Source organism: Papaver somniferum, chromosome 4, assembly GCF_003573695.1.
Source record: "Papaver somniferum cultivar HN1 chromosome 4, ASM357369v1, whole genome shotgun sequence".
NCBI classification, from domain to species: Eukaryota; Viridiplantae; Streptophyta; class Magnoliopsida; order Ranunculales; family Papaveraceae; genus Papaver; species Papaver somniferum.
This window is the reverse complement of record NC_039361.1, coordinates 134477690-134503309: the sequence shown is the minus strand read 5'-3', so window position 1 is coordinate 134503309 and position 25620 is coordinate 134477690. Positions and strand designations below refer to the sequence as shown.

General features: G+C 35.7%; 2 protein-coding genes across 2 annotated transcripts; both read left to right on the top strand.

Moving 5' to 3' along the window:
- Positions 1–1309: 1309 nt before the first annotated feature.
- LOC113276647 (nuclear transport factor 2B) lies at positions 1310–3635 on the top strand. The gene is made up of 2 exons (XM_026526271.1): positions 1310–1721; positions 3332–3635. The coding sequence occupies exons 1-2, from the start codon at positions 1425–1427 to the stop codon at positions 3404–3406; spliced, it is 372 nt and encodes a 123-aa protein (XP_026382056.1). The 5' UTR covers positions 1310–1424; the 3' UTR covers positions 3407–3635.
- Positions 3636–14467: 10832 nt separating this feature from the next.
- On the top strand, positions 14468–18282 carry LOC113276646. The gene is made up of 2 exons (XM_026526270.1): positions 14468–14707; positions 15320–18282. The coding sequence occupies exon 2, from the start codon at positions 15463–15465 to the stop codon at positions 17719–17721; it is 2259 nt and encodes a 752-aa protein (XP_026382055.1). The 5' UTR covers positions 14468–14707; positions 15320–15462; the 3' UTR covers positions 17722–18282.
- The last annotated feature ends 7338 nt before the right edge of the window (positions 18283–25620 follow it).

Sequence of the window (25620 nt, the reverse complement as noted above, 5' to 3'; positions counted from 1 at the left end):
TATTTTTCCAGATCTACTTTTTTTTCTTCTTCTTTTTTCTTTCTGCTGCTACTGTTGAAGATTAAAGATGAAGATTTATTTTTAAAGTTTGATTTGATTTGATTATAGAGACCGATTTGGTTATTTATTACAAAGATTTTGATTTTTGAGTACGAAAATCTTGATTTGATTATAAAAATCGAAGATGAACTCATGTTGAAGATGATGAAGACGATAATGATGAAGATGATGACGAAGAAGATGAAGATTTGTGTGTTTTTTCGTCGTTTTTGTTGCTGTTGTTGTTGAAGATGAATGACGACGATGATTTTGATGAAGTTCATTGTTGCTGTTGTTGTTGAAGATGACGAAGAATTTATTTCTGCTATTGTTGAAGACGACGAAGACGATGAAGAAGATGATGCTGCAGTTCATTCCAGAAATGAACTCTATATTTTTAGGTTTTTATTTGGAGTTCATTTCTGAAATGAACTATGTTTTTTAGGTTTTATATGGAGTTTATTTCTGGAATGAACTCTGTTTTTTTTTTTTAGGTTTTTATATGGAGTTCATTTCTGGAATGAACTCTGTTTTTTAGGTCTTTATAAATGAACTCTGATTTTTTTTTGGTTTTTATATGGAGTTCATTTCTAGAATGAACTCTGTTTTTTTAGGTTTTTACATGGAGTTCATTTCTGGAATGAACTCTGTTTTTTATAGGTTTTTATATGGATTTCATTTCTGGAATGAACTCTGGTTTATATGTTTTCTGAAAAAATAAATAGAACTTAACAGTAGTTCATTTTGAGGAATGAACTGTTACAAAAAAAATAAGTAAAAATTAACACGAAAGAGTAATTTTATCTATTTTGTATTTTTAAATTATTATGGACCAAACAGGAAAGACGTTTTCACAAAGGACTAAACAGACATAAGGACCAAACAATATTTTTCCCATACAAAAAATGGTGGGGTCTATTGAAAAACAAAAACCCACCCCCTTTTTCTCCTGGTGGGTCCCCAGGGCATCACTGTCAAACAAAAGCCAATGGAGCATGGAATGGATGACCAGACCTGACAGAATTTAAGTGGGGACCCATTTGCATTTAGTGATCCCAACATCGCGTGAAGTGCAAGCCATTTTATAAGGTTTTCGGCTACAGAATATAATGGATCTTTTCTTAATAAAAATACTTTTGTAAGGACTAAAATATGAATATAACTTTCTGAAGGCATGGTCGCCCTGCTTTAAATTTAATAAGCAAAGGATCACTTTCATAAATACCAATATTATCCCAGAGTCCTATAAAAGGAAATTCTTCTTCCTCTCCTATTTATTCTTAGTTAGCGTTTCCTCTTTCCTCCATTCTTTCTCGTCTTCTGCGTAATTTTTCCCAGAGAAAAAGAAAAACCGATTTAACTCAGTAGTAGTAGAAGAAGAAGACATGGATCCAGAAAGTGTATCGAAGGCATTCGTAGAGCATTACTACACAACATTCGATGCGAATCGTGCTGGCTTAGCGGGATTGTATCAGGACACATCAATGTTAAGTTTCGAAGGTGAAAAGATACAAGGTGGTTCCGCTATAGTTACCAAATTAACTAGTTTACCGTTTCAACAATGTAAGCATAATATCAGTACTGTTGATTCTCAACCTTCTGGTCCTGCTGGTGGTATGCTTGTTTTTGTTAGTGGGAATCTTCAACTTGCTGGTGAACAACATGTTCTCAAATTCAGTCAGGTATATAATCAATCATCATATTACATCTTTGTTTCTTCTAGGGTTTATATCAGTATTTTTTATTTTTTTTTATTTTTTTTGTTGAATTTCAATTTCTTAGGGTTTTGAAGCACCATAGGAAATTATATTTCTAGGGTTTTTTAGTAGTTGATGGTGGTAATATGTGGGGATTTTAGAGTGATTTTGTGATTCATTCTTCAGTTGGGGTTGAAAATCCTGAAAACAAGTCTGACTGATGCTGTGTAAAACATGGGTTAGTTTTAGTTTTGAATTGGATCTACTGATCTGAGGGTTGAAAGGTCTAATAACCCTAAAGTAGCAGCAGCCAGCTCTTCTCTAGGGTTTTTGCTAGCTATTGGTGGTTTTGTATGTACTGATTTTAGATTTTAGATATTTTTCCCCTTAAAGTTATTACTTCGGCATTGATTTATGTATGGGTATTAACGAATGAAATGAGATTTAGGGGGTCTAGTCTCTCTTGTGCCTTTTGTTATATAAATATTCTAGGTGTAACCTGTGCCATTGGTGTGTCTAAGTTACACCTGTTTGATGTCTGTCTCTAAGGCGTGATGTCAAGCAGAAATTTTAATGTAATATATAGATATAGATACTATGGTGGAGGGGTAGATGGAGCATTTACGTTGGTACCATATTGGTTAGGATGGTTATCTTTGTTCTTATCTCTTGTGCTGATTTTGCTCTTGGTTGTTGTATGAGACTGTTATCGTTGATCAATACTTCAACATTGATGTATGGGTATTAACAGCAGAATATACGAGGGGGAGATTGTTTCTGTTGCTACCAAGAATAGTTGGGATGATGATATTTCCGTCACTTAGGTGTAGGGTTTCGATTTGAACACTCTATTTGGTGTTGTTCTTGGCGGTTGTTGGTTGTTTTTGGGGTTTTGACGAATTAGTTACTTCAATATCTCGTAATAACCAGTATTTGTAGCAATTCCTGCAACTTGTTTTTAGTTGTGTTGTCAAGTATGTTGGAGGGTTTTCGCTGAGTTTCCTCTTATTGATTGCTACTTAGTTTTTATTTGGTTAAACTGACAACGTGTGAACATAAAATTTTGTATGCGGTGTTGATCTCTTCCCCTAGAGTAGTTAAAAAGTACTACCTCCGTTTCAGAAAAATAGGCAGGTTTCATGTACAATACACACTTATGGTGTTCCGTGTACTGAAGGTAAAATCATTTTGTCGACCTATGATGCTTTTTGGTTTGGTTTCTTACGAAGGTTAATGGCATTGTCGGTTTGATATATATGGGTCGACCTGTGATGTTTTTTGCTTTCTTATGTCAGTCTGTTGGAAATTGAGGGGGGGGGGGGGGGGGGGGGGGGGTGGGGGGGGGGGGGGGGGGGGGGGGTATTGTTTAGTACTTCTGTTACTTCATTAATGAGTTTAGTAATATTCTTCAAATTATGTGATTGAAGTTGCACATATAAATTTGATTATTTCTCATTGTCATTGGGATACATGATGAACTTTTATTTCAGTTCTTGTCATCCAAAATATAAAAACATTAGTACCCAACTTATGTTTGCATTACTTGTCCTTGTGCTATCTTGCTTACTTATAATACTGGAATGGTTTTCTCTCAGATGTTCCATTTGATGCCGACTCCTCAAGGAAGCTTTTACGTTCAAAATGACATCTTCCGGTTGAACTATGCTTAAGAAGATTGGCAACTCTGATTAAGGTTGGGTGGAGAAAGACAAGTGTACTAAGTCTGTTAGGTGCTTGAGGCTTTGCTTCAATCTTTTTTATTATTTTTAGACTTCTCAAAAATGAAAATTTGGGTTATTTGGATTAGTGTTTGCTTGTGTTGCCACATATTGCATCATCAAACAATTAAATAGTACTTTATTGATCCATTGCTTGATAAAAATGGGTTTTACATACTTATCTTGTGCTCTTTTTTCTGTTTAGTATTCTTCTTATGCGTTTAATTTTTTAAATTCTTTTCTGAAAAACCTAGTTGCCATCCATGAAACTTTCTAAGAACTACTTGCTGATGCTAGATTATGGCAGGGCTGCCGACTGTTTGACTCCTACCATTTGATCCCATATATATGCTTTACTTGCATCATAGTTGCATGTTTATGATATAACCCACTGTAGCATGTGTAGGTAAACCGTCCATAACATATGTAATAATACTAATATCACACTTTCATTTTGTTGAGCTTTGCTAGCTGAACAAAAAAAAAACAAAAAAGATGTTGAACCCACATAGGAATAGTCCCGGCTGAACCGCCATGAGACCCTCTGTTCCCAATGTGAATCGGATTTTGCGGAGTTTTTCTTTTCGTGTTTTTGTGTATTCAGAGTTTTTGTCATTTATATATACGAGGTTTCACCTATTAGTCATCCGTCATCTTCCCCCAGCTGGATGACATTATTTTTAGCGAGTTATCAATAACGTCAGTGATAAAGATTATATCGTTGGGTATAAACTTAACATTGCTCAACGTGGTGTCTAGAGCTAATGACCAGTGTTTTGTCGCCTATAAATAGGTAAATTTTAAACTTAAAATTTACGCCAAAATTTTTACTAATTTTTTTCTCTATTTTTCTCTTTATTTTCTCAAATTTTCTCAAATACCAGAATTTCAAACTCAACTTGATTCGGCAACGCAACTTAGATCTTTTTTGGAGTAGTACTTGAAGGTGCAGTTAAGAAGATATGTGATATTTATAAAAAAAATTGGTAAAAAGCAAAGAAGTCTTTGACTTTTGAATATTAACCAACTTAAACCTGCAGCTAAGCAAAGGAAAAGAAGAATTCAAGGCAAGAAAAATCAAGGCAAAGCAAATTTGAAACCCAAGAAGAAGATAAACGAAGAAAACTCAGTTCATGAGCGCGCTGATTTAAAGTTATGTGAAATGAAGAAAATAAACAAGATGAAGAACATTGTCCCAGATTTATATTTTTAAATGTAAACTGACTATTATGATTAATTCGAAATTTAATGAATTTGAAATTTGACACATATAGTTAAACATTAAGCTTATATTCTATTTTTAGTTCTTCCATTTTAAATTTAACTATTAAAGTAAGACAAATATTCAAACTTATACTTAAGTTTAAGTTGACAATTAATAAATTAAAACATAAATGCTGGATTATATTTGGGCAACACTCTTAAAATCTCAAAACAACTTTCATATTGAAAGTCCTTTCCGTTGATGCGGCGTCACTCCACCCAACACCTTTGTTCAATGTCCATCATGGTTTCACCATCCCTCATGTTTTGACCCGCTTGCATTACTAATAGAACAAACCTAATAATTTCCTTATGGATTACAATGAAGCGATGACCCAACCTATGTGCATCGTGATTGTTGAGGTTCGTTGTTTCTTCTTGATATTTCCCTAATATCTTTTCCCAAAATGTGGTGGTTTGGAATGTTTCAGTAATTAAGAGAGTCTCGGTAAAAAAAAAACATAATTCTTACAAATACGTTCATCTTCCGGTAGTAAATTTTGGACTTCGCCTTCTTATTCGACTTTGCACATTGGCTTGGTTAACAACTCCTTGATTTTCGGCAGCATGTTGGTTTTCTATAAACTCGGCCATGTTCATATTTTCATCTATGCTCTTTGAAAAATTGGAAGAGTGATTGTATATGGACAATGTATGAGATTGGGAAATTCTAGAGAGATTTAGAAATTCTGGTGATAGGGGTCAGAATTCCTGATTGTTGGATGAAAAACAATTGAGCGATGTTCATACTAGCGAGCAATCGAAAGACAAGTGTTAGCGCTATGCTGACCAACAAGCGCTTTTGAGACCACTGAGCGATGGAGTCCCTATCGCTCGCTAGAGACTTCATCGCATATGCCTAAGTGGTATATTTTCCACTTATCCACTTATGTTTGCCACTTTAGCATACCCATAATGGGTGCCAAAGTGGCAAACCAGTTGATATGCCATATGCATAGGAATATGCCTTAGAATATTAATAGTAAGATCACTTTTGAATTCCACTATTTCTTATTTATACCCAGATAAGGTTTTATTACAATTGTTATAGCTTTATGAGAACCGATCAAACTGGTCGAATCCGCCCGAACCCGTGTAACCGCGGGTTTTTAGATCGGAACCGACCATAATGGTTTGGTATGCGGTTCTAAATTTTTTTAAAAAAAAGAACCCGATATAAATGATCTGGTATGCGGTTTTGATGCGAAAACCGATTGAAATGTTAGGTTTTAAACCGATTGCTAGGGTCGTTGATTAAAATTAATCATAGACCTCCAATTATCGATATATAGAAACTAAAATACCTAATATCTCTCGTCTTCCTCAGTTTTTATTCCTAAGTTATCTTCTTTCACTCTCTCGAGTCTCATCTCACTCTCAAAGTCTCACCAGATTATCTTTGTCTTCAGTTATTTTTCTTTGGTTCAGTTCATCACCACTACCAACATTTGCCAAGAATCATAATTGGTTAAAATCGTAATTTAACTCGAACCTGACAAACCCAAATATGGGCAGTTTAAAACCGAATCGAAGTCTGGTTGGGCGGGGATGGTTTTAAAAATGAAAAACGAGAAAGTAGCAGTCTGATCAATGATTTTAGCTGAAAATTGAACCGATCGACCCATTTGCAGCCCTAATTGTTACCACTCTTATTTTCCGTCTTCTTCATTGATCTGTTTTTTCATCAAAACACTGAAAAAGCGGGGGTATAACAACCACACCCAATAATTCGTTCGGCAATCTGTATGGACTAAACTCCAACTTAATTCCGAGAGCACCAACTTAAAAGAGAGACTCAATCAAGATTTTTTTTTTTATCTATTTCCCAATACAATCAGCAAACCAAACAGATGGAAATCTGCGAGCCTGATTGATATGAGAAATAACTTGGACGGTACCAAAGACCAATGCTCAAGTGTCAATCAAGTCCTATCCAACAAACAAGGTCAGAATTATCAACTGATTGAACTACGCACAACCTGTGATATTTCAATTATATAAACAAATATAATGCGGAAAATAAATAACACAGATACCAGAAATTTTGTTAACGAGGAAAATGCAGATGCAGAAGGACCCCGGAACCTAGTCCAGATTTTAACACCACACTGTATTAAGCCGCTAAAAACTCTAGCCTACTACAAGTTAACTTCGGAATGGAATGTAGTTGATCCCTAACCGAGTCTCACACCAATTAAGGTACAATCGCGTTCCTTACACCTCTAAAACCATGCCGGATTCTGCGCACTTGATTCCCTTAGATGATCTCACCTACAACTAAGAGTTGCTACGACCCAAAGTCGAAGACTTTTAAACAAATATGTCTCCCATATATATATATATATATATATATATTCTTTATTCGATTTTTGTTCCCTCTTTTGGTAAAATCAAGGTGAACAGGAACCAACTAATAATCCGGTCTTATACTCCCGAAGAGCAGCCTAGAAATATTAGTCACCTCACAATAACCCACCTGATTAACAGGAAAAGTTATTGCGGAATCACAAGAGTCTGAGATGAAGAACTATTGTGGTTACTTTTTATATCTTACCTATCGGAGATAAATCTCGAGCAAATCTTAGAGAAGATAAAACTCAATACGATAGAACAAGTAGGATCAAAATACACAACTACAAAGAAAATAGTTGGATCTGGATTCACGAATCCCAATGAGAGATCAAACTTGATTATTCCAGAGTCATTCTCTTATGATATAAGGTCACTCAAGTTTGTTTGAGGATCGACTATTTCAGATCTATTTGAATCCAGATATGAAGGTAGGACTAGTGATTATCCAATGTTGACAGACTCAATTATGTGTATATAGATCATTATTAGAAACAATTGTTTTTGCAGGTTCTTGAAAATTGAAGACTAGAAGATTTTTTTTTTGGTTTTATGATCTTTGTGATACTTCTAGCACACTTGATACACTAGGATCCAAATAAGCAGTTTTTTCTATAGACGTCAAATTTGTTGTAAAGATCGACAATCTAACTAGTTGTTTCTATTATGAGAATTTCTTTGACAGTTTGTAAACTAAGATAAGTTATTTTGGTCCAGCCTAGCTCTTATACTCATGCCCGTGGCTTTCCAGGCTTTTCCTCCTTTCCAACCAAGGCCCATGGCTTGCGTCCTTGCCAACCAAGGCCAATGACAGCGCCAACAAGCCCAGAGCCCCCACACCGACCAAGACTTTTTCCGATCACCAGACAAACTCATTCTCAGTACCAACCAATATAATTCCCAATATTATCCAGTATTGCACCATAGTCGTGCTTTCTAGCGTCATCCAAGCTTGCTCCATTGTCGTGCTTATCACGCGTCCCAATCTTACTCTATGACAGTGCACCAAATATGCCAGCCTATGCCTGTATCACTAGATATACATGCTTAAATGCTTCATCTCCTATGTGTAAGTGCTGATACAGTCGCTCTACATCATGTACATTAACGATTTCACCACCTGTATCTTGATTCATAACTTACTCCATTTGACATCACTGGCAACTCGTATGTCAATATGATGTCATAAGTAATTGATATTTCGTATTGATTCTCTAGGTCATAAATAATCAATATATAGGTATTTAACCATTTACGCTAATACTTGGAATTATTCATAGGCAAGGTTGATTGATCCCACTAGTCTCATCGGATGTATGCTCATCATCTTTGATAGTCACAAGTATTCCAATTCATGGGTCAAATGATTGACAAAGTAAGTCATTTCTGTGAATTCATAATAAAATTATTAATTATATCATTAATATTATATGATATATCAAATATGTTATGGGGGCGGGGGGTATTCATTAGAGTTTTGTAGTGGCGGTCTTGAACGTGCGGTGTAGCAACACACCCACAACATGAAAGTGACCAGGTGGTGCGAACGGTTGACACAATAGAGGGAGTAGTGTGTGTGTAACTTCCAGTCTTCCCCAATGATATATGCGAACTTCATCACATTCCCCACAAACTCCATTACGCCAGTACTCTATAACTTCCACTTCATATGACATCAGTGCATGTGGAAAAATTGTTAAAATAGGTTACTCAATCTATTCACAAATCAAATAAAACTTATGAACAAGTCTAAAATCTGATTTTGTAGAAGCCTTATCTCAATATCACGTGGATAATCCTTCACATATAAAAATATATACGTATCATGTTGTAAAGAACATCACACTCTGATCTCAACATTTTTTTTTCTGCTTCCCTCCCTAAGATCAACATATTTCCTCATTTGTGATAGAAGCAAGATTCGAATGACCATTTTTTGGTTTAGGTGAATGTTGTAAAATTTGTCCTTGTCTTTCCATAATGTTTGTTTCACCCCTAAACCATAGGTTTCCTCGTTAAAGGAATTTGTGTCTTGCTTTTACTTTTCCGCATAATACTTCTTACCTCTGTTATTATATAAAAGCAAAGATTATTCATTGTATATCAAACTTATCAATTCAACTTAAGAAAAGGATACACGACAACTAGGATTTGATATATAGGTTATCGAAAAGTTAGAGACCTTCGTATTAATTAATAATTGGTAACAATTTATGTGTGATATATGAACCGATCCACAACCCGAGATTCAAGAAAACATGTCCTTAACTTTTCTTGTTTCTCTTTATTTTGACAATACAAATTATCAGAAGTGGGAAGTTACGTGAAATCATTTTATTATATCTCTAGACAATGAAGTTAATTTAGATGGTGATAATGAGGAGATATTCATATGAGGCTTCAACAGGGTACTACAACCCAGTTTGGATCTTTTCTGATTGGGAAAAAGATGATTATAAAAATGCTAAACTAAATCATAAGGTTTTTAATGACTTTCATGTTAATTTGATAAAAGATATCTTTCATTATATTGCTATTTGTGAAACCTTTGGAAAAGCTTGAAATGTTCTTATAGATGTTTATGAAGATAGTGAAAAGATGAGGGTACCCAAATATACCTCAATCTAAAACTTTTCCACCTATAAGTCCTTTCTCCGAAAGTGATTGTCTATAGACTGAGTCGAGACAATACAACTAATCGGTTCACACTTCGTGTGATCGTCTATGGATACGAGATCGAGACAATACGACAACAAGATAACTTGTGTGATTGACTTTGGATACAAGATCGAGACAATACAACAACGAAGTATGTTTACTTGATAACAGGTTCGGACTTAACCAAACTCTAAGGATTGTCTATCAAGTAAAATATGAATTAACATTTGTGTAATTTACTTTAAATTATAATAACAACAATTATAATTACGGAAAATAAAAGTAAATGACACAATAAGATTTTGTTAACGAGGAAACCGCAAATGCAGAAAAACCCCGGGACCTAGTCCATAATTGAATACTCTCAGAATTAAGCCGCTATACAAAATCAAACCAACTTCGTATAGTTGAGACCAAGCAACTAAACCTACAGTTCACCTAGTTTCCTCAGTATCCTTGCGCCTCCAACTTGTTAATAAGTCACGCACTTGGAACAATTCCTTTGGTTCGTATTCCAAACAGTAAAGGAACAACAAATCTGTTCGGTAGCAACTCCTTTCAAACAACGTGATATGAGTTTGACAAAGTATCTTTAGTTTAACTAATAAACTCCTTTTTCGGGTCCTTAGATCAATCTCTCAACAACTACCGAAGTAATTGTTAGACTATGCAATCAATACTATTAATCACAAAGAAGTGTATTAATGCCGATATACTCAACTAATCAATCCAATCTATCACAAAGATAAACCGATTATTGTTGGATCCCTTTCCAGCCGAAACAAGTATTGTGCACACCAAAGATTATGAACCCAAAAAGTCTTCTTGTTTTTAAATCTTCTTTAATCTTCAATCAGCACCTGCACACAATCAACTTGAATCTCTTGTGATCAATCACACACAGAATGGAGTCTGTTAACTAGATTATCACAAGATGTCTTTAGATATACAAACAGTCTAAAGATCCCCGTCGAAACTTCGATCTAGTTTGAGTGAATCTTATATCAGAAGAGAAAATTCTCAAGCATAAACAAACTAGGTGCAATCAAAGTTCAACAACCGTTAGTCAATCAAATCAATCGAAAACTAATAATAAATCACAATTATCTAGTTTCCCACCAACGATACTAATAAAGCATCTCAATTTCAAAGAAGTCTTTAAACTGAGCGGCCGTAAGAGATTTCGCCTAATTAGGTAACTTTCCTCTCTGAATAGGCGGCTCCACCAGTAACAACACAACTAGGTAGTTTTGCTGGCTATGAGGATTAATTTGCTATAAATGCAGACTTCAATACTTATAGACAAGGAAGTTTGGACACCAAGGAATTTCCAAAACCGAATATTCTCAAAGATATGCAATAAACACAAAATCGGTTTTCATAATTCCTGGAAATGCACTGTCCAAATATTGACCGAAATCCCAATTGAAAAATCTATAATCAGTAAATGCACATTACTAATTATTATTTTCTAAAGATATGCATTTAATTGATGGAGATTAAATAGCATATAACAACTAAGAAACCTTAATTAAAAGATTCTCAATTTATTTCGATCCTGGGATTCTCCTTTAGCTATTAGGGAATATCTTTGAACAATTAACGATAAGATTTACTACACATGTTCAAAGTATGTCGACATCTTTTACTTTCCAAGTCTTTTTCATACTTACAACATTGGAAACGATTTGCCACACTTCCAAACAAGTTTAGAATTGGTTCATCTGAATTCCAAGAACTGTGTGATTGATTATCCTATTAAATCACTAATTATGGGTTTCACGGTTCTACTAAAACAAGTTCGGTTCTACCTCCATGTGAGTACTGTGCATAGTCACGCTAGTTACTAAAACTCGGTTGACTAGGTACTAGGATCGGTTCCCCACAACTTATGGTAACTACTTGTATTCGGTTGCACATGTCCATATAGGATCGGTTCCCCCAAAACTACAAACTTGCTGCACATGTTCATAGGATCGGTTCCCCCATATACTAAAAACGTGTTGCACCTCTTACAAGGATCGATTCCCTCTTGCAAATTTGTTGCACCTCTTACTAGGATTGGTTTCCCAATGATTAGATAAAAGTTGCTATTTACAAGGCATCAATCATACCATCTTGAGTGATTACTTAAGTTCGGTTTCACTAATAAAAGTCATATAAATACATAAGTCAGGCCTTGTGAATAGTTTTACCAAGAAACATAAACAAGTTTATGAGCAGTTATACTAAGCACACATATTGGTAATTCAAATAGATTTGCAATGAATAACAATACCAATAAGCCTAGATATTTCCCTTTCGATTCACAAAACAAGTTTATGAACTTACTTCCTTTAAACGAATGTAAAACATTGTTTCCTAGGATGAAATCTTCACTCATACCCATACATAATAATGGCATTCATATCATCATGTCGATGTCTTATATACAAAGTTTAATGGTTAAGAAATAAACCTCGTATTGTATTCCTTAATTAATACTATGTCTAACTAGAGTTTCATACACAGCTTCGCAGTTATGTTTTCAATATGCACGACTTGAAAGATACGTTAGGGAATGAAACAGTTCAAGTCAAATATTACTAACCTAAAATGGAAGGATGATGTTGTCGTTGTAGCTCCATACTTCTTCACATTCTTCAAGTCTCCGTGTAATACTTATAAGTCTCATATCCTAACACTTTCAAGCTAACCTATACGAAGTTGACTCTAGTATATAATCAAGCGACTCTTTAAATGAGTTTTGATTCACTAAAATATGACAACCAAACTTGACATACCAATGCTTGGTCGGTTCAACCGAGCTATGCTCTAACAGATGGTACTATTAAGAAGGAACCTACACATTAAAATATCTCATGTCATTTGGAAACTCTTCGTATGAGACCAGATAATATAATTGATTATTTCGTTGTTAGGCTTAAAAAAGTCAGTAATGCACCACATGCTATATAAAGAGTTTATATCGATTAAGAAGTTAATTAAAAGGTTATTTGTTAATTTTTTTCTCGTATTTAGCTAATATAACATATTATTCTGAAAGCTAAGGATTTTTCCAAGTTGACCGGATTCAAACTTATTAGAAAATTGAAGTTTTGTGAAGATGGAAGGATGCTAACCGAAAAACAAATAATACTTGACTACAAAGAAAAGTTGAGACAATGGGTACAAAGCAAACTTCTCGAAAGATTCTCGCAAGACTCATAATTTTGACTCACAAGTTAATATGAATATTGGTATACTGTTGTCTTGCAAAAGGATATGATTTCTTCACATTTTTGATTCTTCTAGTGATGATTCTGAACTTGATAAAGGAAAGTCCATAATAACCTAAGTAATAATTTTGAAATTGTGATAAATTCAATAAAGATTCGGATGTTGACAAGCTTACCGTAAAACATATAAGTAAAAGCTAGTGGGAGTGGAAGAGAAAACTTGCAGGAGTAAAGAACCATCAACCAAAAAAATAATATAAATATGAAAAACTATGTCTAGATCCGAAAAACTTACGAAAAGAAGAAGTGATGATGCTGAACTAATACCAAGTCGTGAAGATGAAGTATGTGAACGACTTAATCGAGAAAAACAACTCAAAAATCAACTAGAGAATTTGAAGAGTATTGAGATGATATTTGACAAGAATATTTCTGGGTCCAATATGAACAAGTGATGAATAATTTACTAGTTGTTGCTCTTGTACATATCAAAAGGTGCGAAGAAGAGAATATCAACTTGAATGAGCACTTAAAAAGGTTTAATAATAACTTGAACAAACTAACATTTATATTAGAAGTAAATAAATGGCATCTTGACATACAAGGATTGTGCTATAAAAGAATAATGCTCCAAGCACTAGCAAAGACATAAGGTTTCTAAGGCTGAAAAATCTTTCTCAATCAAAGGCTTCAAAAATGATGGTTGTCAAAAATGTTTTTCGACCACCAAAGCCAGCTCATCCACGAAAAGTAACAAGAAGACAAATTTTAAACATCTTATGTTTTAAAAAAAATCCATTGTAGACACATGTGTCATCTTCTGAAAAGAGTACTAAGCGTGGATTTGAGAAACAATTATCATTGCTTTTACACAAGGTAAGACAATTTACATGGCTTGGTATAAGAAAGAATTCGCGATATAATGTGTCTTTTTCTCTCCTCTAGACTGTAACCAGTAAACTTTTTGTTATTTCTACTGTAGTATTGACGAGTCTTATATCCATTGCAATGTAAAAACGAAATGTATTATTACTTGACACTATATCTCATGTAAAGACACTCCAAACGGTTAAACTAATAATACCAATAAATTACAAAAACATCATAATACAAATAAATTATATCAATTGCTCTAAATTGTTGACAGAAATCCCTTGTTTTTATTTCTCTTTCTCTCAACCATTTATAAAGTCATATATCTTGATATTGATAAGTTATTCAAAAACGGATAATAAAAGGTTTTAAAAATTTCTTTTAGAAATAAACAAAATAAACCAGGATTTTGGAATGAATGGAAAATCTAACGATAAATAATAAAAAACAAAAATAAAATAAAATTAGAATATAATCCTCCCTCTCATTATTAATTCCAAAAAAACATTACCAATTTTAGTCCACTTGCAAACCATATTATAGTTAGAAGTTAACCATGGTTAAATAAATTTTAACTCAAGTTAGAAATAGAAAAAAGAAGAAGGGAAAAGTACTTTAAAAACCAAACTACCAAAAAAAATAATCCCAAAATTCCTTTTAGTATTTTCAGTTTCAAAAGAAAAACTTAGGTTTTAGAAGGAGTTTTTCACAAAACCCAAACAAAAATAGGGTCTTGTTTTAAGGAACAACTCTTTATCAGATTTGGGTGGGAAACAAAACATCAAAATTCAGCGCGGTTAAATGTTGATTATGATGGAGCTATGCTGATGTCGGAATTTAAATTCTTCATACCCTTATACAAATTAGGGTTCGATTTAGGGTGACTTAATTGGTAAGACTTCTTGTTCGTTTTACTTTTTACTTGTGTACTGTAGAACGAGATCAATTTTTTTTAGGGTTTCAGTTGATTTTGAATGTGAATCGTTAGAGATTCTTACATGCTTGAAATCTCAGATCTGTTTATTGTTTTTTGCTGTTTTGTTAGTGATTCATGAGCTGTTTGGTGGTTAAAGTTATGGTTTGGAGGTTTGAGTATAGTTTGGATCTAAGATATGAGTGTCAAGCAAAAAATAGTATAGATTGATGTCACCGTGATAGGTTGAGAAATGGTTGCGTGGAATTTTGTTGGGAAATTGAGTACATAGATGTTTATTTAGGTTAAATTATGGGCGTCTTTAGCTTGTCCATTACTCCATGAATTTGATTCCTATTTATATGTTTTGTTGTTTGTTTGTTTGCTTTGCTAGTTTGCGAAAAGCTTAAGCACTCTTTTCTGTGAGCACATTATGCTTCAATATTGTTGTAATTGTGGTTTGGATCTTAGGTTTCATTTCTGTACATTTCTGTAGATTCACTTGCTGGGAAATAGGGTTAGTATGGTTGTCGTAGTGAGTTCAGTGATAGTCTGATTTCTCCAATTGTTTTTGTTTCTGTTTGAATCAAGGTCTTGTTGATTGAAGTTGAAATTGGCATGTTCAAATAGTGGAATGATCTCAACTGCAGAGTTGGATATTTGTAAGTTAAATACTGTTTGATTCCGTGGTGATTGAATAACTGAGAGGCAGAAGTAGAGGAGGAGGGAAGGAAATGGAGTGTAATAGAGATGAAGCAGCACGAGCGAAACAAATCGCTGAGAAGAAGTTTAGTGCAAAGGACATTGCTGGTGCCAAAAAATTTGCTACGAAAGCTCAAAACTTGTATCCAGGACTTGAAGGCATCTCCCATGTGTTGTCAACATTTGATGTGTATCTCTCAGCAGAGAACAAGGTGTATGGGGAAGCAGATTGGTATGGTGTTCTTGGTGTCAGTCCGTATTCAGATGAAGAAACAGTTAGAAAACAATACAGGAAATTAGCTCTGTTGCTTCACCCAGATAAGAACAAATCAGTAGGGGCAGAGGGGGCATTTAAGCTCATTTCAGAGGCATGGAGTTTGTTGTCTGATAAGACGAAAAGAGCAGCTTATGATCAGAAGAGGTTTGCGCCGAGAACATCTCATCATAAAGTTCCAACCACTACTAGGGGTTCATCATTCAAAGCTGCGAATGGCTTTACGAACAATAAATCTTCGAATGTAAGATCCCATAAGAGTACAACTCATGCCGGTCCCACAACTGTTCCTGCTCCTGCTCCTCTTCGACCATCAAAACCCAATACATTTTGGACTTCTTGCAATCGCTGCAAGATGCAGTATGAATATCTACGGGTTTATCTGAATCATAACCTATTGTGTCCTAATTGCCATGAACCCTTTTTGGCAATAGAAGCACCAAATCCTCCCACTAATGGTTCAAATTCATCCACCTCTTGGTCCTTCTCCCAGCAGCATCAAAAACAGAACAATCAGACGGATATTCACTTTGGTCCAGCAGCTGATATTGGCACAGCTGCAAATATGGCTCAGCAAGCCTATGAGAAATTAAAGAGAGAACGTGATGAGGCTCAAGCAGCAGCTGTCAGAAGACAAGAAGCCCTCGGGAAGAAGAAAACTGTTTCTAAGAGACCAGTAAGCGGATCTGGTCAAGACCTCCAGGGGGGAAAACCTGCAAAGAAAACAAGAATCATAGATGGTGGGAGTTATTATGGAGGGAATATGGCTGATCAAGTGGCCTTTGGAAGTGGTGGTGGGAATTATAATACTTCAGGATTTCAACCAGGCTGTTCTACATCAGGATGGCCCAATGGGTTTTATTATACCAGTAAACCTAATAGTACGAAAGATTTGACACAGTTGGAACTTCGAAATATGTTAGTAGAAAAAAGCAAGAGAGAAATTCGCAAGAAGTTAAGTGAATGGAGCTTGAGCTCTGCGAACAAGGCCCAGGAGACGGGAGGAAAGAAAGAGGAAGAGAAACAGAAACAAAAACAACCATTTCCAGTGCATGGTGATACACTTGATGAGAAGAAATCAGTTGAGTTGGATACTAAGAAAGCAGTTCAGGATATGAAGGTCACACGTGATGCATCCTCTGTAGATACAGAAGGTAAAACCCATGAATCTTTAGTTATTAGTGTCCCTGATCCAGATTTTCATGATTTTGACAAGGATAGGTCCGAAAAGTCATTTGGGGAGAACCAGGTGTGGGCTGCATATGATAATGACGATGGGATGCCTCGTTACTATGCCATGATTCAAAAAGTGATCTCGCGGAGTCCATTTAAGATGCGTATGAGTTGGCTCAATGGCAAATCCTGCAGTGAACTAGGGCCAATAGACTGGGTTGGATTGGGCTTCTCCAAAACTTGTGGGGATTTCAGGGTTGGGAGATATGAATTAAACAAATCAGTGAACTTTTTTTCTCATAGAGTTACATGGACAAAAGGTGTACGTGGCGCTGTTCGAATAGTTCCTAGGAAAGGTGATATTTGGGCTCTCTACTGTAACTGGTCATCTGATTGGGATGGATCTACTCCTGAAGAGGTGATACATAAATATGAAATGGTAGAAGTGCTCGATGATTTTGATGAGGAGCAAGGTATTACTGTTACTCCTCTAGTTAAGGTTGCAGGCTTCAAGACTGTTTTCCATCGGCACCTAGATCCCGGGGAAGCAAGGAGAATCCCAAGAGAAGAAATGTTCCGGTTTTCGCATCAGGTCCCTTCCTACATGCTAACAGGTGAAGAAGCCCAAAATGCCCCAAAGGGTTGCCATGAGCTGGACCCAGCAGCCACCCCTGTGGAACTACTGCAGGTGATGACTGAAGCCAAGAAAGAAGAGAATGCGATTTATGCTGAAGGAGACATAAGAGTAGAAACTGAGAAAGAAGTGAAAATTGCTGAAAATCAGACCAAACCAGGTTCTATGAAAGAAAATGTGGCAGAAAGTCCTGAAGGAAAACCCACATAGCAACTTGTTTGTGAATTTTGAATTTTGTGCACCTGATCTAAAAGATATGTTGTGCTATAAGATCAAACCAATACTAAACCCTTTTATTTCCGAGTCCTTTGGGTGTATAATCTAGGAAATGCACAGTTCAGTTGAAATTAATTCTCAATACACGAAGTTATTCCAAGTCTTAAACATCACTGCAAAGTGAAGACACTTTAGAAGATGATGAGGTTACATGGTCCTGGGGTTCAAATGTTGAAGGTCGGATTCTCTATTCTTATCTGCTGCAGCTTCTGGCTTTACATCTATAAGGTGGCGACTAGCGGTAGCTGAGTTTTTAGTTTTTTGCCTCTTGGAAAATCTGACTTTCAACCAGAGCCAGAATTGGTGAATGTTAATGTGCCCATACACTGCTAATCTTTCGTGTACCTTACAGTACTTGCAATTTGGTTTTTGTAGATTAGACAGTGATGGTTGGGTCCCCAACACCCATCTCAAGTTCTAATTTTTATTGGTTCCGACTGTGAACCAGAAACACAATTTGTTTTGGTTTCTTCAATTTTTGCTTGATTTATGCTACCTTAGTGTCTATATCAGTATTGGTCTATTGGAGTATTGTTGATGCTGAGCTTCAAATTTCTGCATTATCTTCAAAATAAAAAGAAAGAACGATTTTTTGGGACCAGTTTTTTTTTTCGGGACCATTGTTTTATGTTGGGTAAGACATTAAAAGTAAATCTAGGTTTTCTTTTATCTAAATATCTTTATTAATGCCAAAATTATCCTCTGATTAATTTTGTTTAATGATTAGTTAGTGTAATGATTAGTGAAATGGTTAAATTAAATATAATTAGTGATATTAAACTAATAGATAGTTTCTTTTTAAAAGAAGTAGAATTATTGAGAGAGTAAAGTTAGAGAAGAGGAAGAAGAAGAAGATGGAGAAAAAACATTATTTTGATTTTGGTGAACATGAATTGAGTGATTCAAGTGATGATAGCTCATCTGAATCTTCATCTCTTTCCTCTCCTAGAGTATTCGTTAATCTTCACAATGATCAGGATATGAGTTATTTCTTAGATAGTGAATGTATTCTTCCCCAAACTCAATCTCAAGATGAAAATGATGGATTTTACCAACCACAACCGGTGGAAGAGTATTTCGATACCGAGGTATGCTTCAAACTTAGATAATGTTGGTTGAATTGGTCCAAATTTTCAAAAAAATGTAAAATTTTAAAGTACATTTCGGCTAGGTCAAGGCAGTTCGGTTACCGTATGTGAAGAACAGGTAACCGAGCACATCTGGAAGTGTAGTTCGACTACTTTTTCCAAAGACGTAGGTAGCTGATGGTGGTTTTTGGTGATTCGGTTAACAAAAATGTTGCCGAACTTTGTTTATAGGATTTACAGAGTTATGTTCGGTTTTCCCGTAATGTTACCTAACTTTATGGTCTATAAGTTCGGTTGGTACGCAAACTTCAACCCAACCAATTATCCAACCGAATTTTACGTAAAAATAAGATTATACCAAGTGTAAGAATTTCGGTTGGTTCGTAAACTTTAACCCAACCAAGTTCCCAGCCGAACTTCACGTACCAAATTATTTTTGAGAAAACCGTTAACTTCGGTTGGTTCGCAAAACTGCTTTACCAACCAAACTCTGTATTTGGTTATTTCGATAAAATTATCTTCTTGCCGAACTTATTTGTGATTGCAATTGATGTTGTTCCATTTCTTGTAGGTTGAATGCCAACCTATACCAATGGATGATCAACCTTTTCCGGATGATATGTTGTTCGAAGATACATCCCATCACTATGTTAATGAGTTGGTATTTGTCTTACCTATTGATGCGAAGAATTTGGCTAGAGAACATACCAAGAAAAACACGTGCATATTAGTTTTGAATGGAAAAGAAAGCAAAACTCGTTTTGAAATGGTTTGTGAGAGAAGTGGAGATCCCGATGTTAGTCAGAAAAGGTTATGTGTATAAAGGAAAGACGACGAGGAAGAACACAACGTGCTCAAAGAAAATTAAATGTACCTTCAAGCTAGTATTTAAGAAGTGCAAAAAAAAATGAAGGGATGGGTTCTATCTAAGGATGTTGTGGAAAGTCATCATAACCACCCTCGTCCGGAACATCTTGAAGGACATTCAATGGCCGAAAGGCTCACTCCTCAAGAAATGGAGAAAATAACTAAATTTAGGAAAATGGGTATTTCACCACTTAATATGCTTCGCTTACTAAAGGATGATAACAATGATAACGTATCATCTTTGTCCACCATTTACAATGCAATTGAGACAATTAAAAGGAAAATAGAAGGATAGACAAGTCATGCAACAATTGTTTTTTTTTCGGCTCAAGAGAAAGGCTATGCGGTTCAAAAGAAGGTAGGTCCGGAAGAAGAAATAACGCATCTCTTCATTGCTCATCCGATGAGCGTTCAATTGGCTCAATTCTTTGATGAAGTTCTTATAATGGATTGCACTTACAAGACTAAAAAATACGAGATGTCGTTGTTGAGCATTGTTGGTCGTACGTCGACGAAGTCATCGTATACCGTTGCTTTTTGTTTTCTAAAGGACGAGCAAGAACCAAGTTACACTTGGGCGCTAAAATAATTGAAGGCGATCTACCGAGATGATGATATCCCCGGGTTTATAGTGACGGAAGTAGCATTAATGAACACAATAGAAAACGTCTTCCTATTAGCATATAATATGCTTTGTACGTTCCATATATGGTGTAATGTGATGAATATGTGCAAGCCTCAACTTTGTCCACCAAAGAGGAAAGCATTTGAAGAGATTAGTAAGCAACCGGAAGATCAACAAACGGTTGCAAAAGAGGAACTTGATAAAAAATACATTCTAAATCACGCTAAATAGGTTGCTTTCTCCGGTGAATGAGAGTCATTGACTTGGTCTCTCACCGAAGAAGAGTATAATCTAAATCTTGCCACGTTTATTGAATATTGGTCTAGCCCCGATTATCTCCAGGATATTTTAACGTATATGGTTGAGCAATGGTTGGAGCCGCACAAAGAGCGGTTCATTTATGCATTTACCAATAGGGATGGTCATGGGGCGGGTATGGGGCGGGGATCTTGTATCCCAGTCACTGCCCCGTTCAAAAAAAAAACCCACACCCTCCCCATTACCCGCTTGATCTGGGACGGGGCGGGTATGGGAAATACCCGTACGGGGCGGGTTTTTTACGGGTTACCCATAACATTAAGCTCAAATATGATGAGTTAATTTAATAATCAATACCTAAGTTCAACCAATAATAATAATAATAATTTAAAATTTCAAACTCATAAATTCATCGTAAAACAAGCAAAGAAAAACAAATTGGTCTATAAACGAGCATCACTCATTTTAGTTCTTAACTATTTCTTATCAAGTATCTTTCTTGTAATATAATATAATTTCTTAGTTTAAATATAATATAAATAATTAATGATATCTTATGCTTTTACCTTTTCTTTTATAATATAATATAATATAATTTCTTAGTTTAAATATAATATAAATAATTAATGATATCTTATACTTTTACCTTTTCTTTTATAATATAATATCTTAGTATAAATATAATATAAATAATTAATAAAAATATAAAATCCTAAAATGGGAACGTACGGGGCGGGGACCTAGAATCCCATCCCCGCTTCACTAATTTCGGGTATTACCCATACCCAACCCCAACCCCGTTTGTACGGGTAAAACCCTACCCAATAGGGGCGGGTACCCACGGGGACGGGTTTGGATGGGGCAAATGGCCATCCCTATTTACCAACCACCATAAACACTTTGGGAATCAAGCGACAAGTTTGGTAGAATCGTCTCACCACCGGTTGAAGAAAAATCTATTTGGAAGTGTTGATAATTTTGTGATCGTCTTTAACTCTATGAAAAATTACTTCAACCGCGAGATTGATAGAATTAAAGAGAAGTTTCAAAAAAGCCACATCATGAAGTACAAGAAATTGAAGGACCTTCGGTTGTTCAAGGGACTCCATTATAATGTTTCACATGCTTGCGTTAAAAAGTTGATGGTAGAAATGGATTTGATTGAGAAATGGGGAACCAAGCCGGACGAGGTGTGTGTTTGTAACATGATGAAGTCTATGGGACTCCCTTGTTTCCATATAATCGTTAACTATGAACATGGCGTAATTCCTTTAAGCGATATAGATCCATATTGGCAACAATTAAGTTTTTCCCCTCCTCCAAGGGGAGATATTGGATAAGAGTTTGGTGATAATGAAATGGGAAGAACCGTTCTCGGGATGTACCGGAACATGAACAAACTCAAAAGGAAAATCTTTTGGGATGATATTAGGATAGTCATTTATCCGCACACTTCGGATAATGTCTACGAACCGATAAAAGGCACACCCAAAGGTAGGCGAAGCACGAAAAAAAAAGGTAAAACAATATGCAAAGGTGTTGGCTAGGAGGAAAAGTGAAATGAACGCTTTTACTAGAGATCCTTCGGCGCATGAGCACACCGCGGCGAAGTAGCAAGAGGATTCTAAGAAACGAGATAGGAGTATTATGGAAAAGGAGAAACAAGTGAACGAGATATGAAGAAAAATGGTCCGATGTTACACTTGCCACCAACCCAACCTACTCCATCGTCACCGAGCCAACCAACTCAATGAGACGTGAATCTTAAACTCCTATAAGCCGCATCCAAGAAAGGAGTTGACCAATTGATGATACACCACCTCTTATTGATAAAAGCTACTTTAAAGAGCTACCTCCTTACGTTAGAAAGTACATCATATCCATCGACGACGTCCCTCCGGATGGTAATTGCGGTTTCCACGTTTTCGTACCACAACTAGGGCCTTTCATTCAAGGTGCCAAGCTATATCAAAGGTGTGCAATCACTTATGTTCGCCAAAGGTTGATGGGGAAGCTCAAGGAGAACCCACAATTTTAAAAAACAATGTTGTACGATGGGGACTGTAGTCTTAACAAGCAATTTGTTAGGTATCAAAGTCGTCTTAACGGCGAAAACCCAATCACAAGGGAACATTGGATGGGCATTCCAATATGTGGTCACTTCATCGCCGTCGCATTCAATTGAGTGGTTCACTATTTCTCAACAGATGCTAGTTTCACCTACACCCCAAAAACAATTATATGTGTCTAGCAACTTAAACGTTGGAGATTTGTGATCGCGTTGATTAAGAACAACCACTTTATAGGCCTTCGGTTAGAACCCGATTGTCCATTGCCTCCGATATGTGGAACCTCTTATTGGCCTGGATTTAACCCTGACACAATGTTGGGTTGGTGTCTTATGTATGAACATAACATGGAGATATGGAAATCCTTGAAGAAGTCGGACGAAATTATATACGAAGGTGAAATTTTCAGGATGATTAAATGTACCATTAATTAAACTAAGTACGCTTTGAACATCATATTATGAATTAAAGATTGTTTTTTGGAATTTGGTCTTATTTTTGGGTGTATTACAGTGTAGTTGTATAATTTTCTTTTATTTTTCAAAGGTTCACAGTGATATACTCGGTTAGAAAAGAAGTTTACGTAGTAACCGAACACAGAAGTTCGGTTACCTGGTACAAATTCGCAGGTTACCGAACCTTGCGCTGAACTGTTATTCAAAGTAGTTCGGTTACTTGGTACAAATTCGCAGGTAACCGAACCATGCACTGAACTGTCATTCAAAGTAGTTCGGTTACCTGGTACAAATTCGCAGGTAACGGAACCACTCTTACACTCTCCCTGGTTTTGGAAGCATTGAGTTCGGTTACCTGGTAAAATTGTACAAGTAGCCTAACTAACCTACAATCCTAAATTTTTGATCTAGTTTTAGTTCGGTTATATGCACATCTATCTAGGTAACCGAATATGTCTCTGTAACTTCTGCAAAAAGTACCACTCACCCAACGTCCATTATTTTTGAAAAAAGTAGCCGTTAGGCCTAAATTTTCTATAAAAGGAAACATATCACTTGTAAATTCCCTATCACATTCACATATCTCTTTCTACAAGCACATTTGAATCCTAAACAACCATGGCAGCATTTGACTCGCCGGATATTTAGCAATCACCAAATTATGGTATGCGGAAATTCGAGTTCTAGATCACACCTCATCCGAGACCTTTTGGGCGAAAATACATACCAAATTTAGGCAAGATTATGGAAACCCGGAGAGAAAAAGTGTTCAACAAATCCATGATAGGCACCAAGTCGTTGTAGATGCGGTTGCTGCTTTTACCAAAATTCAAAAACAGATTTTCAATGCTAGCCACTTAAGATTGTCCATTGAACAATTTGTAAGTATTTTCTTATAGTTTTTTTTGAAAAAATCTACTTTTACAAATTTGTAACTAACAAAGTGAGTTTGTTTCGGATTTTTTAGACCAAACTTGCGAAAGCTCGCTACTTGAAGGAAAAGGGAAAAGCATTCAAATTTGATGAAAGCTATCAATTCATGATATCCAAAATTTCGGAAGCGGTCCATTTATAGTGGTTCTAAAGGACCCAGATTCTTCCAACGAAGGTTGATAGTTTTAGATTTTTTGTGTAGATTTGTGGGTAGATCTCTATGTAAACCCTCACGAGACTATAACTCGTCCACTAAGGTCGCCTAGGGGTTCAAAGGCTTGTTGTACGTGCTAAGTGCATCCGTAATACCCGCGACCGTGGTTACATTACTTTCAAATGAATGAATAAGTTTTTTGAAAGTTTTTATTTTGTTAACAGAGCATACTTCGGTTAGACGTTGTATTTAGCGAAACAGCCAAACCCCAGGTTCGATAGCTAAAAGATTTGCGAACGTACCGAATTATGAGTTCCTTTGTTTTCAGAGTAGCATTCGGTTAGCAAAGAGTTTTACGAACGTACCAAACTCTATGTTCGGCTTGATCTATAACTTGGAAAAACAACCGAACTTATAGCTGGACAGAGCAATCAGACTAGTTTTGGGTCATTAAAAGTTCTATAATTTAGTTAAAACTGAAAAAAAATAAAAACCAAACAATTTTAATTGAAAATTAATTAAAATTCAAAACCAACGTAACTAAAGCTAAATTTTAAACATACTAACACTCAATATAAAATTGATAGTACGACATACTTAATATCCGAAACGAACACAAAAGAACTTCCTGAGAATATAGAAATGAACTTCATATTTGAAATTTTTTCTTTTCCATCTTCACCATTCATTTTGAGATCTTTGTACGGTTTCCTCGAATTTTTCACCTTTAAGTCGATACCGCTTCACAATGCGAACTAAACTCATAAATTCTTTGACCCTATCTCTTATCTTTGGAAATCAAATAAATAAGGCTGCACGATCACGGTTATGGGGGTTTCGGTTTCCGAGCAGAATTTATCATGAGTCTTTCCCCAATAACTCTGACTCATTACGCCATTCATTCTTCGTTCTTCACCCCTCTTAGGATGGTATACTACATAATTCCGGCAAAGAGAAAGATTATTGAGAGAAAATTTAGGACGTTGCACTGCCATTTTTAAGAGTATATATAACAGAGGTGGGCTGGCAACGACTACTTTTTTCAAAATAAAGTTGTGGTATCTCGAAAAATGTGCAATGCAGCTAAAGTTCGGTTTGCAGTGTGATTTTTCGTATTAACCGGACTTAACTTTGAAAGACTACCCACAAAGTTCGGTTAGACCTGTGCTATTTTCCAAGCCGAATTTTGTTGAATTCAAAAAAAGTCAGTCTTAACGTTTCTGTTTCCCCTGATTTTTAAACAGTCTAAAACTTTGGAAATTAAAAGTTCAGTTACTTGACAATTTTACACATGTAGCCGAACACCCAGTACACTCTCCCTGGTTTTGGAAGCGTTAAGTTCCGTTACCTGCAATTTTTTACTAGGTAACCGAATAAGTCTCTG